Below are 16,856 nucleotides of genomic sequence, written 5' to 3' on the forward strand. Positions count from 1 at the left end.
TTCTGTAATAAGCACAGCTGGATAATTTAGCCATTAGCAGTTTACTTTGTTGACACACATGGTTCTACGACGGTTCTCTCCTAAAAGCAGTGGTTCTGTTCTACAGTTGAAGAACCATCAGAAGGCATAATTAGTGGTTTGCATGGTTTCTGACACTGGGAAGTCTGTTGTAAATGGTTCTATAAAGAACCTTTTAAAATGGTTGCATATACCAAACAAACAAAACAGTTGTACTACAGTTACAAGTCAAAGAGTTCTTTTTGGTTCTACACAGAACCCGTTGCTTGTAAGGAAAAACACTGTACCTTCTGTAGCTCTGAAAAAATGCATAAATGGTTCTTTGCATGGTTGGTGCTTTGCTATAGGGATCCCTGAATATGTAGTTATATACAGGGTACTGCTTTAAATGATTAAACCTGTGGACAGCAGAAGCAGAGCCTCAGTGAAAAAAACCTTGCCTCGTTTGCACAAGTGCCAGCTGTATTGAGCAATCCTAAACGGTCTAAAGGCTAATGAAAGCTATTGTTAAAAGCACTAGTTGAATGACCTGTGCCTTTATCAAACAGACAGGTACATTGTAGTCTTACAGTCCCTGTGGTTCTAATTTGAATCTGATTAACATGCTATTCTCTCTGTGGCCCAATGGCTCTACCACACTTAACAGCACTCTGCATTCAAGCAAGTGTGCAGTTCTTATAAATGTATTTAAATCATCAGAAGTGTCTTGTACGCTTCGCAAAAAAAATAATAATGCTGTCTGTTGTAAACCTTTAGCATATCAGCTATAGGTTTCAGGTAATCAGTGGCATGGCACTAAAGGATGGTGTGGATTTGTATGAGCTATATTATTTTCCGAAGCTTCAGTTTTCCATAGATATATTCCCAAAGCGTGTCCAGGGCAGAGCATTTTGTTAAAATTGGAATGGATGGATGTTGAAGGGGAATTTCAACCAACTACAAAAAAGTAGGTAACACTTTATTTGAAGGCTGCCTACATAGGGAATACATAATATGTGCATAAGCAGTGAGTAACATTTATGATGCAATATTTGAGAATTTATTATCAGCTTATGCTAGAAACCACAAGATGACATAGGATGTTATAAGAAGAAAATGACATTGCTACTTTGCTTAAATACATGAGTTGAAACATAAAACCCTCAGGTCAATACAGTTTCATTTACTTCAGCTTATGGGATCTTGCGATTAATGGCATAAGCTGTTTATAAACACTCAAATATTGATTTATAAATGAAAAAAATGAAAAATTACTCCATAAGCCAATGTCCAGCCATGTTATTTGTTATGCAAAATGACCAGTGAATCTAGAAGTGCCGTCTCAGTTTTATGTGTAATGTTGAATGTAAAACAGTTGTAAATCTGGATGACTAGTTGAGGGACTAGTTGGGTGACAAATGAAAGGAAAAAAGAATACATGGGGGGCATAATGAGTGCAGATGCTTTTATACATGACACAATTAAACAGTTCTAACATGCTTTGTGGCCTATATTAAAATGCTGAGCAGGACCAGTTGACCTTGATTTTAGATCAAGATGAGAAGATATAAGTGGCTTTGAAAGACGGTTCATTTTTGGGGCACAGCTGGCAGGAGTCTCAGTCACAAAGGCTAGTGTTTCAACAGAAACAGTAACTAAAGTGACATCTGCATTTAGATGTATGAGAAAGATGTCATTTAACAAGGCTAGAAACTGTGGGTGAAAGTGCACATTCAATGACAGTGATGTGTGCGTGTTAATGTGATATGTAAGGAAAAACAGAAGAACAGAAGAGCAGCTGTTTCTTATGTGACTGAGAATGAGAATGTTATTTAAAGATGAATGCACATTTGAGAGTTCAGTGCCACAGAGATGTGGAAAAAAGTGACATGATCAGATGATTTTACATATCACTGGTGTCGGAACAATACAAAAAAAATGTTTAAAGTGCATGTAGCTTCAACAATACCCTGAAAAACAGCCCCAGACCATTATCCCTCCTCCACCAAAGTGGTCAGCCCTATCTGCAGTTGGAGGTTAGGGGCCTTGCTCAAGGGCACCTCAGTCACATACTGTCTGCTCAGGGGATCAAACTGGCACCTTCCGGTCACAAGGCTGGTTCCCTAACCTGATCTGAGATAGTGTGGTTTACTGCACACACACACACACACACACACACACACACACACACACACACACATTATATATGCATATACACACACAGAGAGAGTATAAGTGACTTAGAAAGTATGTGTGTGTGTGTGTGTGTGTGAGATGTAGGAGTAAACTGGTCTACCAATCACACTGACATTTGGACTAAAATGAACTAAAATTGGTTCATGTTTACAGTTAAATTTGAGGCAGCTTGTTCTGTGTCCTATGTGGCATATCTGACGATGTATATAAAACAAGCTGTTTTTATCAATTTTCTTAAAAGTGGAGCCGATAAGCTCCAGGAATAGGAGGGGTGAGATTTTGTTAGGGAATGCTTAAAAGCTGTTTGGTGATGTATGATTTCAGATGTTTTACTTTTACTTTTCTTTTACTAAAATTCTTATTCTTACTAATGTTACCTAACGTAATGCACTGTAACCACTGAACGTGACCATTTCAGCAGACAAGATCATCCAGCAGATCCTGAATGCAGCTCAAACTGGTTTGGATAAAATTATGGTCCTGTATGGTCCTAAATCTGTAAAGAAACACCGTGTGGCTTTGTTCTGCTGACTCAACTTCATTTCTTTATTAAGGTTTTTATTTATGTTCACACAGTCAACTGAGGGGTGACTGCGCTCATGAGCTACTGCTTAGTTCACAACAGAGAACCGGTAATATGGAGGGGAAGAAATTAAAACAAAACTAAACAATAAAAACAAAAACACCAAAAACACATCTCAATCTTCAGCCTGTATGTCCAAACTGAACCTGACATCATATTTTCCTGCTGCATTAATTCCAATGAGTAACGTTATTTTTTAGTAACCTGAGGTGGCAACAGATTAGTATTTATCTTCTTGTTATAAAGTTCCAGAGGTGGACGAAGTACACAAATCATGTACTTGAGTTAAAGTAGAGATCTTCTTCTTCTCCTTCTTCTTTCAGCTGCTCCCTTTAGGGGTCGCCACAGCGGATCATCTGCCTCCATCTTGCCCTATCCACTGCCTCCTCTACTTTTACACCAACCATCTCCATGTCCACCTTCACTACATCCATAAACCTTCTCTGAGGTCTACCTCTTCTTCTGCCCGGCAGCTCCATCTCCAACATTCTTTGACCAATATATCCACTATTCCTCCTCAACACATGTCCAAACCTTCTCAACCTGGCCTCTCTGGCTTTATCTCCAAACTGCTCCACCTTCACTGTCCCTCTGATCTGCTCACTTCTGATCTTGTCCAGCCTTGTCACTCCCAACGAAAATCTCAGCATCTTCATCTCCGCCATCTCCAGCTCAGCCTCCTGTCCTTTAGACAGAGCCACAGTCTCCAAACCATACATCATATAGCAGGACACACTACTGTCTTGTAAACCTTCCCTTTCACTCTTGCTGCTATCCTTCTGTCACACATCAAGACATCCTTACTCTAGACCTCAACTTGAGTAAAAGTACAAAAGTATTTACCTTCAAATGTACTTAAATATCGAAAGAAAAGTATTAAAAGATTAATTAATGTCCTGTTATCATTTTTGTAACAAGACTCACTTCGTGAACTCATTTCAGGTGAAAATCCTCCAGCGTCTCTCTTGGTAAACCAGTCTTTTAATAGAACGTCATTAATTAGTGATGCTGACGTCTATTAAAATGATCATAAGCACAAAACACTGAAGGTAAACAGTTTCCATCAGGGAGAACCGAGTGGCTCTGAAATCACTTTTTACAATCAAAGTTTCAGGTAAATATTACTTTGTAAATTAGTTACAAGTTGAATAAAAACTTTAAACTCAGGATCACAGATGAGCTCCTTTACTGTATTTACTGTATTGATCTCTGTTCATAAACATAAACTAACTGAAACTAATTTACTATAAAATGAAAGTGTTTGTATGAATTCAGAAAAAACGAAACACGTCAGTCACGACTGCATGTGTGGGCATATTTCTATATTGTGCTCTATTTACACAAAGTTAGGTTAGTTCATCATTTATGTAACGTATGTGCTCCCAAATGTTTACACTGCTGCACTGACGTTGAACCGTGTGCTGCACTGGGTCGGTATGACCAACAGGTCAAAACAAGCTCAGAACAAAGTGACCGCTGTGACCAACAGGTCAAAACAAGCTCAGAACAAAGTGACCGCTGTGACCTGATTGGTGTTCTTGCTTTGCACTTCTTTTGTTTTGACATGTTACATTTTTATACACACAAAAACCAAAAGAAACAACAGATTTCTCAGAATGTAGTGGAGTGAAAAGTCAGATATTAGACTTTTTTGTACAGATACACGAAAAAACTACTTAAGTACAGCAATGAATTACATTTACTTAGTTACTGTCCACCACTGTAAAGTACACATGCTTAACATCAAGCAGACTACAAAGTGTGGCTGCAGAATGAGGACCAGCACACCACTCTCTCACACCACAAAGTTAACTGACTAAGACTAACAAGTGCCAGAATCACACTGTGTTGGCTGTAAATGTAGGTCACTGAAGTTTCTGGCATTCATATATGTCAGTGGACAGCACTATGAACAGATGTGACTGGGGTCCAATGCATCTCGAAGATCTGATATTATGAGCATAAACCTCTTAAGTAAGCACAGAGCTTCAGATGACATGACTGTTGTTTTATTTCCTAGGTTATGACTTCATTCATCACTGTCACTGAAATGCACATAAGATGACAAATTACCAGGTGAACATCAGTGGTTGCTGCTAACAGAGAATCTTACACTTTATATTCTCTTGATAATGGGATATATTCTGAGCAGGTCAGCAGAAAAGTAACTGGTCAACGCTACAATAACAAAAGACAGTCTAAGTTTAAGCCTTAAGGCCTTTACACATTGAATGTAATTTATCCATGCAAATTATTCAGATAACAGTAAATTAATTTGAGCGTGTATAACTGGGTAACTGATGGCATTCTGCACACCAAAATGTTTGGACATTATTCTCTTCGGCACTTTTTCACAAAACCTAGAAGAATCTCTGAAATCAGCTCAGGTGGAGCTCAAACTGGGCTACAAACAAAGTCAATGGACATGTTCACGCTACTTTCACTCTTCCAAAATGGACAGTAGCTCAAGGGAGGCAGTTTGTTCATTCTGGAGGTCTTATTTGCCCTTGAAGACATTTTACGTCTGTGCTTCGTGTTATGTGGAGCCGTATCTAACAAGTGCTAGAAATCAGCTCAAACAGAGTAACAGAGATCTGAGCCATGAGTGAGAAAGTAGAGAAAGTGCATAGAGTAGCTCCTGAAATGAGATTTTTTGCACATTAGTTTGCTTCTTTCATGAGAAGCAAAGGACCTTCTCATAGATATTCTGCCCATTTTTTTTTCAGTGCAATTTGAAAATGGAAAAACTAAAAAAATAGACCAGTAATAGTGTGTCATATTTTAACTTTCTAATTTTGCTGTGTGTACAGCTTTAATGCAAAAGAGATGTCTGAATATTTCTTGTTTTTTCAGATCATGTATGGCGTGTAACGGCCTTAAAACACTTGTATGCCTGTTATAAGTTTAAAATGTCCATACTTCAACTAGAGCTGACCTAAAAATCCAGGACAGTGCAGAGCTGCCCCTGCTAGCTTGGTGATAGTGAAAATAGTAGGAGCTATGCAGGGCTGCTTTTAAAAAGAGCAGTGGCTCTGACACTCAGTGTTAGCAAAATGAAAAGGCTGAATATGTTTCTCTCATGCAGATTCAGGTTTTTGTTGAAAGATAAATTGCAAACATCAGCACACAAGCATCTCAATAACAAAGATTATTTACATTTTTATTTATGCCCACAATTGTATTACATTACGATGTTATTAGCATTGCTGGAAGTTCTGTCCATAAGTCATTCAAAGCATCATCTGAACACTTGATTTTTGATTGGTTTTAAAACATTGGCATTGGTGAAACAGTGAGTTGACTGCCCTATCCAAGCTCAGCCAACAAATATGTTCTTTCGTTGCTAGTTTTGCGAGCTCCATCCAATCTAATGAATTTAGGCTGGACCTAAATGACCACCAGATCAAAATGACTCCTTTGACAGACCAGAAATACAGCAAGAGACTGATGTGTGTGTGGCACCCATACCCCAGTCACAAAATCCAATCACATGGTCACTGGAGAAGCATTCGAGACACACGGAAATGCCAGGTATAAACAGCTATACATCTCACTGTCCAGTTATGATAAGATCACTCGAGACAGAGGTTGCTGCCAGGGGCAAACAGGGCCTGAGGTGGTGTGCCTTGAACACACAGGAGCACCAGTTTTGCAGGTTTTTCACCCATTGAACCCAAATGGAACACACCAGGGTGGACAGTTAGGAAACTGTCCATAGTAAAAACAAAAACAATAAAGTACATACTGTGATGGCACCAGCCATTGGTAGTTCACCACAAAGCACCAGGGGCGACAGCAGTTTAGGGTCACTTATTTCTGAACCTAAAAGCTGAATCTGTGCATCAGTATTAGTCATTTCTCTTTGTCTTAGTCATCTCAGTCAACGTCACGATTCAAAGTCTTGTTTGGACAGAAAAGTTCCTCTAGTTTCAATGCAAAGGCAGGGCACCTGAGAAACAGACACATGTTGAGAGTACACACTCGTGTACCTTCAAATGTATCCTTAAGACTTGGCAGGAGACCCTTTCTCAACAGTACATTTCTCCAATAAAGCATTATCAAGAGCTTTTTCGCCAAGGTTGCCCATTTCTATCTTAATTCCAAATCTTGTATAGACACATGTGAAAGCCAAAGTTCCCTAATTTAGCAGACATTTAAGGTGCTTTTCTATTGGATAAAGCAGTACGTCACAGTACGCTTACTAGCCCAAATCCAGAAATATCCTCACCCTGCCTGTTCTGCATTGTACATATGAAAGTAGGTGGGGTTCTCTCAGTTCTGATTTACCTTTTATTCTGCATTTGGTTATAAATGTGAGACAGCAAACCTGGCTGGAAGGGTTTTTAGATGTAATGGTTGACGTGAGTGAAAATACAAGGGGTGATCCTGTGTGGATTACAACTAGTCTGCACCATGTCTTGTTCCACTGCGGTTCAGCATGGTACCCTGACCAAAGTAGATATCAGAATACATTCAAACATCTTTGAGTTTAAGTGAAAATAAAAGATCATGTGGCCAATGCAATTCTTAACCTTTACATTTATGGCATTTGACAGACGCTCTTATCCAGAGCGACTTTGATCATTTTACACAGGTAGGTCAAGGTAGTGCTAGGAGTCTTGCCCAAGGACTCTTATTGGTATAGTGTAGGGTGCTTCCCCCTGTGGGGGACTGAACACCAGTACAATGCAGAAGGCAGAGGTGTTACTCACTACACTATACCAACCACTACAGCCACAGAAGCCAATGAATGCAAACAAGCATCTTTAAACAGGGGCAAGAATAAGACTAAGCCCAGTCTTGGCCTAAAAAACACTCGAGATCAGAACTAGGCTTAATTTGGGTGCAACTATGCAGATCACTGCTGTCAGAAGAGCCTGGTACCCTGACCAAATGGGCAACCAAATTCAGCACTGGTAACTAGGTACTGTACAGTTCACTTGGCAGTGGAAATGATGACAAAGAGCACGACCACAGGTTTGTAACCGTACTGTACTGTATGGCACTGACCGGCACTGAGTACAATTGGTTCATTGCTGGCTTTCACAGTTAGATGAAAAATCAAATTTACACAATTATCCCTTCACCATAAATGTGGTCAATGAAAGCATGTGTGCTGTACAATTTGCTTAATTAGTTTGCAGTGTGGCTACCAAATAATGACAACCACAAATTAGTACAGTGCAACTTGCTGAAATCTCTGCATTGCCTCAGATCTCAGAGTTGTTAACAATCCTGAAATAGACATGCTTATATAGTTTTTGACACTGTTACATATAGTCATCTATTCAAATGCCCAGGCAAAACAAACATTTTTTTTGCTGTTCAGCAATTATCTAAATTAGATTTTTGGCGAACTATTAATTTAAGGCAGCCCAGCATACAAACGCACTTCTTGTCAATTGTTACCAAACCTTCAACCAGCAGTAGTCTTCAATATTTTGTCCCATTGTCATGGAAAGTTCTACTTAGGGTACCTTTAAAAATACAATTCCAAGTTTATTTAAAGATCTGTATCTACAAGCATGGCTCCCAGTCATCAGATACTAAGCCTGAACTAACCCTTCATAAACATACATTTATGTGCCATGTTAAGAATATGATTACATTTAAATTAACAAGTAACACATGAGGTATTCTACTAATAGTCTTATATAAAGAGAGAAGATGCCATTATTGGAAATCTGTGCATATCCAAGTTTGAAAGGCAAGATCAACACTTTGAAAAAAGATGTCAACTTTTAAGCAAAAGAAATGCAAATATTGTTTGTTTTTTCCAGAGAAAATAAGAAAAAAGGCCAAGAAATGAACCTCACATAGTGGTTGTGATGAACACTATGATCTGCTTTCATAGACTTAGCTGTTTCAGACAGAGCTAAAACTCACAAGGGTATCAATAATACAACAGGGAGATTTCTCAGATGCATTTTAAGCCCAGTTCAGAGTACATAGAAGCTATTTTATAGGTTTACAATTTGGCACAGTTGAATTGGTGGCTTCTCATGTAGTTATTTTTGTGAGACATGCTTTACAGGACATGGACAAAAAAGTTCCACTTGAGTTTAGGTTGGGCTTCACATTGCATAACATTGAGTTTCCAGTTTAAAATGCTGTGCTATAGAGCTGGACTAGCTAAGTGAAACTAGGCAGGCTGGAAACAACAATGAATTTGCCACCGTGCTTCCATTTGCCTGATTGCATATCAAATAAAAGCCAAAAGATTTATTACAGAGACCGTTCACACATATTTGATCAAGATTTGAAACATGCACATCTTGTAAAGCTGCACAATGTTCTCATTAGCTTGAATAAGGTTCCCCCAATGTTCTGTAAAGCTTGTCCAACCTCACAAAGGATGCATCTGTGGATAGATCAATTGCGTTTATCAGGCCACCTTAAATAAACTGTGAGTTTGTTGTGAGTTTCCAGACTGATAGTGTATGCCTACACTTTTGCTCTGAATCACATATAAACCTCTATATTCCAAGACTGGGCTTAATTAGTGTCTGGGAGATCAGCCGTTATAAGCACACACATACTATAGGTATCAGAATACATTCAAACATCATTGAGTTTAAGTGAAAATAAAAGATCATGTAGCCAATGCGATTCTGAATAACATTTACATTTATGGCATTTGGCAGTTGCTCTTATCCAGAGCAGCTTACAGTTTGATCACTTTACACAGGTAGGTGAAGGTGGTGTTAGGAGTCTTGCCCAAGGACTCTTATTGGTGTAGTGTAGGGTGCTTCCCCCTGTGGGGGATTGACCCCAGTCTACAGTGTAGAAGGCAGAGGTGTTAACGACTACACTATACCAACCACTACAGCCACAGAAGCCAATGAACGCAAATAACATCATTAAACAGTTGAATTCCAGGGGCAAACCCAAGACTAAGCCTAGTCTTGGCCTAAAAAACTCTTGAGACCAGAACTAGGCTTAATTTGGGTGCAACTATGCATATCACTGCTGTCAGAAGAAAACCTTGTATCTGCATTTTTGTCGTTTTTCAGTTTTTGACATAATTTGAAACTGCCTGTTTCATTGTACTATTACATTGTATGTAAACTTCACCAAAAGAAATTTTCAAAATGACTTTGGAAAACATCTGGTTCCACTGACTTACATTAAAAGTAAAGCATGTTTTTTCCTTCTCCTGTAAAATGACCAATTTGGAGGTATAAAGTTTTCTTCCAACAACAGCGATATGCTAATTTATATAACAAATACACAGCATAATCTCTACATGTAGCGTAATTTGTTGTATCCAAAGAGGAAACTTTACATGTGGAAAATAATCTACATGGAAATACATCATTAACATAACAAGGGCAAGTTTCTGATTGGTCACTTCAGAAAACTGAACTACTAAGACGTGGCATGACTTTGAGATGCCGAGCTGTTAAGCTTGAACGCGATGTGAGGACACCATGACACCAGTGACGCAGACAATCAGTTTGTTTCCTTTATGAAGAACCTGAGAGGCCCCTGATGAAAATAGAAAAAACTGGAATGCTTTAGAGACCGTCCTGAAAAGCACCTCGCCTAGCTGTAGCACCGAGCTAACCCTTCTGAGAAGGTATGTTATTACGTACCAGGATCAATGTGAGAGACAACAGGTTGAACGTGTTGGAACCTGACTCTACCAGAGAGCTGAGCTGAACTTTCCCATTTTGCTGATACACATTACAATCAGCAATTCATAACTATTCAATAACAAACAAGCTAGCAAAATATCAGCATAAAGGGCAAACGTCTCTGAGTCAAATGTCTGGCAAGAAGTTCAGCATTTCTGTTCTGATAAAACAATTTACATGTAAGACATTAGGATTTTCTTTATCAAAAGAAAATAGAGATGCTTAAATAACTGTATAAAATGCATAAAAAGGAAACTGAAAGAAATCCTGCTCTTAGCGGCAATACAAAAGAGACGTGTTTGTGTCTGAAGGAAAAAGAACATTGTACCGCTGAAGTTACACAGCGACAGATGAGTCAGCAGAAGGGAGGAAACTGAATTATGGCTGAAGAAACAAAAGGCTATTTTAGAGTTTGACAGACAGATCTGCTTTCTTCTCAGATTCCCTGCACAGCTTCCCAGCTCAGAGCTCCCTGAGAAAAGACGAGTGAGGGAAGGATCTAGAAAACAAACAAGGTGATGAAAAAATGTACCTCCATCATCGCACGGTACATTTACGGACGCCCACGGAAAGGCCTGAGTTAAGACCGAGTTGCCCACAAATCTCTTCTCTAAAGAAGTATATTGCAAAACTGTTTTATCTGAAGAGATGATGGCTGGTGTTTTTCAGAATAACGCCTGCCGTGTGGGTACAAGCTCCGTTTAACAGTGCTTAAAGAGGTGCACTGATGTACCAGATCATCTCCTGCTGCCCACTGGCCTTCCTATAAATGCACAGAAGACAGGAGGGGTCAGGCTTCTGCGAGACCGTTTGAATTATCCAAGGTTCAAAAAGTTGCCCTCTGAATAATAAGTGATTCATGACAATTAAATTACGAAAGAAAAAAAGGATCCTTTAAAGAAATGAGGTAGTGGCTGGGAGAGAAACATCCTCCAGCAAATCAAATCATACTTAAAAAAAGCTCCAAAGTACAAGTACAGTGTGCCTTTCCTTCATTTTTCTGTTTTTCAGCAGTCCTTCTGTTTCTTCATTTTGTCACATTTTTATTGGTATTTTATGTAGTAATGTATATAAATACACAGAGGTTAGAAATGCGCCTGTCAGGGAATGTTTTTGTACTGATGTGTGTGTGTGTGTGTGTATATATATATGTATGTGTGTCAGACAGAAACAAAAGAAAAAAATGTGTAAATAGTGACAAAGAGAGAAAGTCTCTAACAGTGTATGATCAAACAGAAATTTTCTAGAGTATGGTGTATCTGTCCAGGGCCTAGTCTCGTGGAGCCAGGCATGATCTTGTAACAAGAATGTCTGGAGACATCCCTGAAAAATGTTGGGCTAAATGTGGGAGGGAACTGAAACTTCTAAGCCAATCTAATGCCTCATGAAGACAGAGCTCAACCTAAGGGCCAAACAGTGTGCTCGTCAACATTACAGTGAACAACAATGCCCAGTCTAAAACTCTGATCTTCTTCGGACTTCCAGAAACACAGCATGCGCTTTACCAGGAAAGTCCACAAGGGTAAAGGGCTTTTAAATCCATTCCTATAGCCTGTAAGGGCTATGTAAAAGTTCTGCAAACCTCCAGAATGGTAATTTAGATGACAGACAAAAAAACAAAAAAACAACAACAAAGGGTTCAAAATAAATAAATAAATAAATAATCTTCAAACAAAGAAATTAAGAATGTCTTACAATTGTTTTTCAGAATTTCCCACCTCTGACCAGAAAAAATCAAGGAAAACGTCCCCTTAACTGGTAATTCCTGCTTGGAAAGTTAGGATGATGTTCTTAAAACCATTAAATCAACAAGGCTGCTCGCACCATCAACAGTAATAAATGACCATGTCTCTACTTTTAAATAGTAACTGCTTCAAACCTGTCAACATATGGGTGCAGTAGTAACTTAAATCTATAACACTGACTATATAGTTCACTGTTTTGATAATGTAAATGCTTCAAAAGCCAAAGTCATATCAGTGATGTCAGCTGGATAGCTTGTTGCTAACAATAGAATTCTGGCCCAAAACCTGAAACCAGATGCCATGAGGTCAATTTGTGGACTTTTAGATTGGGAACACGCCAGTCATTAGCCCATGGATGCAATAAGGTTAGTATGACTGAGAAGTCCCTGAAAAACTCCAATTAAGCATGAAGATATGTTGATATGAACAGAGAACATATTACATACTGTAAAAATAAGCACCACTTCAAGGACAATATGGGGACAGCTAACAACAGCATTTCACCAGCTAGCTTTTATTTTGCCTGTTTCTCTTAATTAGCCTAGCCATTAAAAGAGCAAGCCCTAGAGAAATCTGGGGTTGGGTTTTACAAACTCTTGTTTGTTGCAGATTATTTCACCCAGCACCAAAAGTTTAACAAGTTGTTGTATACGTGTATTCTCATGATAAGATCACATCTGGCCCCACAAGGCAATCCAGGACTCTGTGTGTGTGTGTGTGTGTGTGTGTTTGTGTGTGTGTGTGTGTGTTGACCCTGAGACAACAGGAGGCTGTAAAGTGTGGCAGGGTTGTGAGCTCTCTCAGTGAAAGTCTACAGCTGCTTTTCAGGCACTGATCTCTGATGAGTTTGTTAGATTAAAGAAATACTCCAGAGTCCTTCCAGCTAATCTCTATCTGTGGTATCTGTTTCATAAGGTCAATTGCCATGGACAATTTACCGGTACTTAGAAAACAACCAAAGTCATTTTTTGTTTCTGCCAGAGGGGGCACTAACCTACACAGAGACAGAATTTCGACAGGAGAAAACATTTGACTTTTCAGAGTTCTTGGTGGCTGCTGACGTTTATTCTGGTTGCTTCTTTTATTGCACAGGGGAGCTCAATCTGAGCGGTCTAACTGATCCAATTCATCTGCATTCAGTGTTTTCACAATATCAGAAGCATGTGAGACTTGATGTTATCAGCTTGGTGTGAAAAGTAATGGTGATAACTAAACATTAACTAAAATTAAGAATGAAAAATACTGTCACTGATAGCAATGAGCTTACATTGTGCACCTCACAGGGTGTAAAACCAGGACTGAATTTTCAGATCATGGGTCAGAGTACAGAGGCCACTTGCATACAAAAAGGAAAGGCAAACAAGTTAAGTCCCATTTTTCCACTGATTTCAGCAAAATTATTGTGGCAATTGACCGTATGCTACAGACACAGTGGACAGTGATTAGGTTGGAGCAATGCTAGAGTATTCTGCAGTGTATTCCACTCTTGCTCTTTACACTGACAGATCCTCTGCTTCCAACTCAGAGTAAGAAAACTCCAACTTTACAATATTTATATATAGTGTATATATAAAGTCATGTGTGCATGTAACTATGTATATCAAATCAATACATACAATCCATGCACACAAACCCCTTTCCAAAAAAAGTGCCACTGATATGCAATAAAACGCATACCCATGGGTTCTAGAGCTAAAAAAATATTTTGTATGTATATACATATAAAACAATAGAACAAAGTTGCAACAGACAAAAGATGGACACTTGGCCCACAGGAAAGAATGAAGCATCCACCATTAGGGGGTGCTATTGAGGCACCTGCCTTCACATGAATTCACCCTATTGTTCTGCCTTCTTTCTTGAATCCTGGGAACATGGTTCATTTCCTTCATTTGAACTTAGGGGCACAAGTAGCTGTGTGCACCTGAGGTAGACTGGACAAGGCCAGACGTGGTGAAGGCTGGAGGGGACGGGGGCAGTCCAGGCTGAGAAAGAGCCTTCCTTTTGGAGCAGAGTCTGTGATCTCCATTCTCTAAGCTTTCCCGCCCAGATTGCAGGCTCTCAGGGGAATGGAAACCATTGGTAAGCCCCACCCCCTCAAGTTTGGCCCCTCCCACAGTCAGCGGGGCAGGCCCACCACTCTCCAGTGGTCCATTGTAATTGGACAGTACCTCTTGAGTGTGGTTGGAAATGGGAGGAGACGGAGGCCGGTTCTCTGGGGCAGAGGGAGAAGGGGCAGGGTTCGTTGTGGGTGCCTGGGGCAGAGCCTCCTCTCCATAAATGAGGCCCAGACAACCAGGAGACCCCAAAGAGACATCAGTGTCACTCTGAACTCCATTCACTGCCTCAGACAGCTCTGAGTGCACTATCACTTCTGCCTCCACTTGATTAGAACCCAGCGAATGCAGATGCTCCTCATGACCACTCTGAAACACACAAAAATAGTTATGATTAACGCTTGCCACACTGATGCATATTGTATGTATACAATTATGGACTGCAAACCAAAACCCCCTGTACCTGATAAACTTGTACCTGTGCCACGGCGTTTCTAAAGCAACATCAAGAGGAAGAATCGTTCAAAGACAAATGTATTTGAAGATTAATTTTACCTATTGATGTGTGGAAGTCAAGAACTGGCTGACAACATCCAATTCTTCTGTGCTCTGTGTAAACACATTATCCAGAACCACTTTTGGATAGGAAAGGAATCTTATGCTGTAAAAATGGTTCATTTGTTCAACCTAAAAAATCATAATGTAGTTACAAGCAAATGTCATAATTCTGGCAGTCTGATGGATAAACCTGGGCTTGGCAGACATCAGGAGACTGCTACCCCTTCAGGAGGCAGAGCTCTGTTTTTCAGGGTTTGGGCTCAGCCCCTTGGTTCCAGTCAAGTATAATATTAAGGCAACAGCTTACAAAGACATTTTAGACAATTATATGCTTCCAAATTTGTAGCAACAGTCTGGAGAAGGCCCTTTCCTATTCCAGCATGATTGTGCCCCTGTGCACAAAGCCAGGACATATAAAGACAAGGTTTGAGGAGTTTGGTGTGGAGGAACTGCAGTGGCCTGCACAGAGCCATGACCTGAACACCTTTGGGATGAACGTGAACACCTTTGGGATTGACTGTGACAAATGGTCTTTTGACTAAATGGGCACTGATTCCAACAGACACACTCCAAAATTTTGCAGAAAGCCTTCCCAGAAAATTGCGGTTATAGCTGTAATAGAGGGGGCAAGTCTATTTTAAACCCATGGTTTGGAAATGGGATGTTCAACAAGCTCATATGGGTGCAATGTATACTTTTGGCCAGCATATTTGCTAATACTAATGTGATTCAGATAATTCTGATTCCTGACTGTCAATATCAATATTTTATTTTACATTTAAGTTCAGCAGATTTGTAGTGAAAATTAAAATAATGTTCTTTTTTAGCTTTTGTGTTACAAAAAATTGCTTCTCACACAGGCAGGAAGATCACTGGGTAAGACTTTCTATGAATGTCACCTTTGTAAGCATCTGTAAACACATTCATAACGTGTTATAATGCATTCATACAGCACTATAAACATGACTATAAATATTTATAAAAATGCATTACACGTTATACCCATGCTTATTATGCATTATGGATTGTTAGCATAATACATTTTAAGTACTGTTCATAACAATTGTCCACTCTAGTAATGTACTGAGCTTTAATCCTCCAGTGTTATGAATGAGGCTTCAAGTTTACTTACTGATTAGTATTTACTGATAAATTTACTGAAACACTAAAACATACACAGTAGAGCACATGACAGGCTTCAAATGTCAGATTTCAAACCAGTGCTGCCATCAGTGTTTTACCCAATGTGGGAAAGTCAAAGTACACCACAGTTAGCTTGGCACTAACCTAACACTGCATATCCAATAGAATGCTAGCAGAAATGACTGTCCTGTAGTGTAGTGTTACAGAGTGAAGGGTTCTAGTGTTTGACGTTAGAACCAGTGAGGGAATAAATGACAATGACATCACTCTACTATCTTGCCTCTCCCTCTCCAGGCCTACAGTAACTTCATGCTTAGTGTGAGGTCAGAGGGGGTTCAATGAAGGGGGCTGATGGGTACTTGGTTTGCTGTGATGTAATGTAACATTTAAAGTGACAACGCTGGTTAAGAAAAGCACAGTGTAGCAATAATTCTAGGTTGGACAGCCTGTTTGGAGCATCTAAATAATAGGAAATGAAGCACCGAAGATGCAGCCTTAACAGCACCAGCACTGAGAGATAAAATACTGGAAAAACTTTGTATTTCTCTATACTTTATGCTCTCCAAGCTGGGACTGACTTTTTTGACACAGACAGTATAACATGTTATAAACACGATTTATAATGTGTTATATTAATAATTCATAACATATAATAAACATGGCTATAAAGTGTAATTCAGTGCAAGTCATTTTTCTAAATATTTATAACCATGTTTACAAGGCCGTATGAATGCATTATAACATGTTATAAATGTGTTTATAGATGCTTATAAACGTGACATTCATAGAAAGTGTTACAGATTACTGCTCACCAGGAACATTAAGATTAAGAGATTAAGTGACCCTTTTCACCTCCACATTTAACCCATCCGTGAAGTGAAACACCACATACACTCTAGTGAGCACACACTAGGGGGCAGTGAGCATACTTGCCCAGAGC

General features: G+C 39.4%; 1 protein-coding gene across 4 annotated transcripts in view; it reads right to left on the reverse strand.

Annotated features, from left to right (window-relative positions):
- Positions 1-5,911: 5,911 nt before the first annotated feature.
- Positions 5,912-16,856, reverse strand: part of igdcc4 (immunoglobulin superfamily, DCC subclass, member 4) — a 113,872-nt gene continuing 102,927 nt past the window's right edge. For all 4 annotated transcript variants that reach the window (XM_037534573.1, XM_017706212.2, XM_037534574.1 and 1 more), the window contains one exon: positions 5,912-14,584. In XM_037534573.1, coding sequence (XP_037390470.1) covers positions 14,057-14,584 — 528 coding nt within the window. In that variant the 3' untranslated portion in view covers positions 5,912-14,056. The remainder of the gene's footprint in view (positions 14,585-16,856) is intronic.

Source organism: Pygocentrus nattereri, chromosome 25, assembly GCF_015220715.1.
Source record: "Pygocentrus nattereri isolate fPygNat1 chromosome 25, fPygNat1.pri, whole genome shotgun sequence".
Lineage (NCBI taxonomy): Eukaryota > Metazoa > Chordata > Actinopteri > Characiformes > Serrasalmidae > Pygocentrus > Pygocentrus nattereri.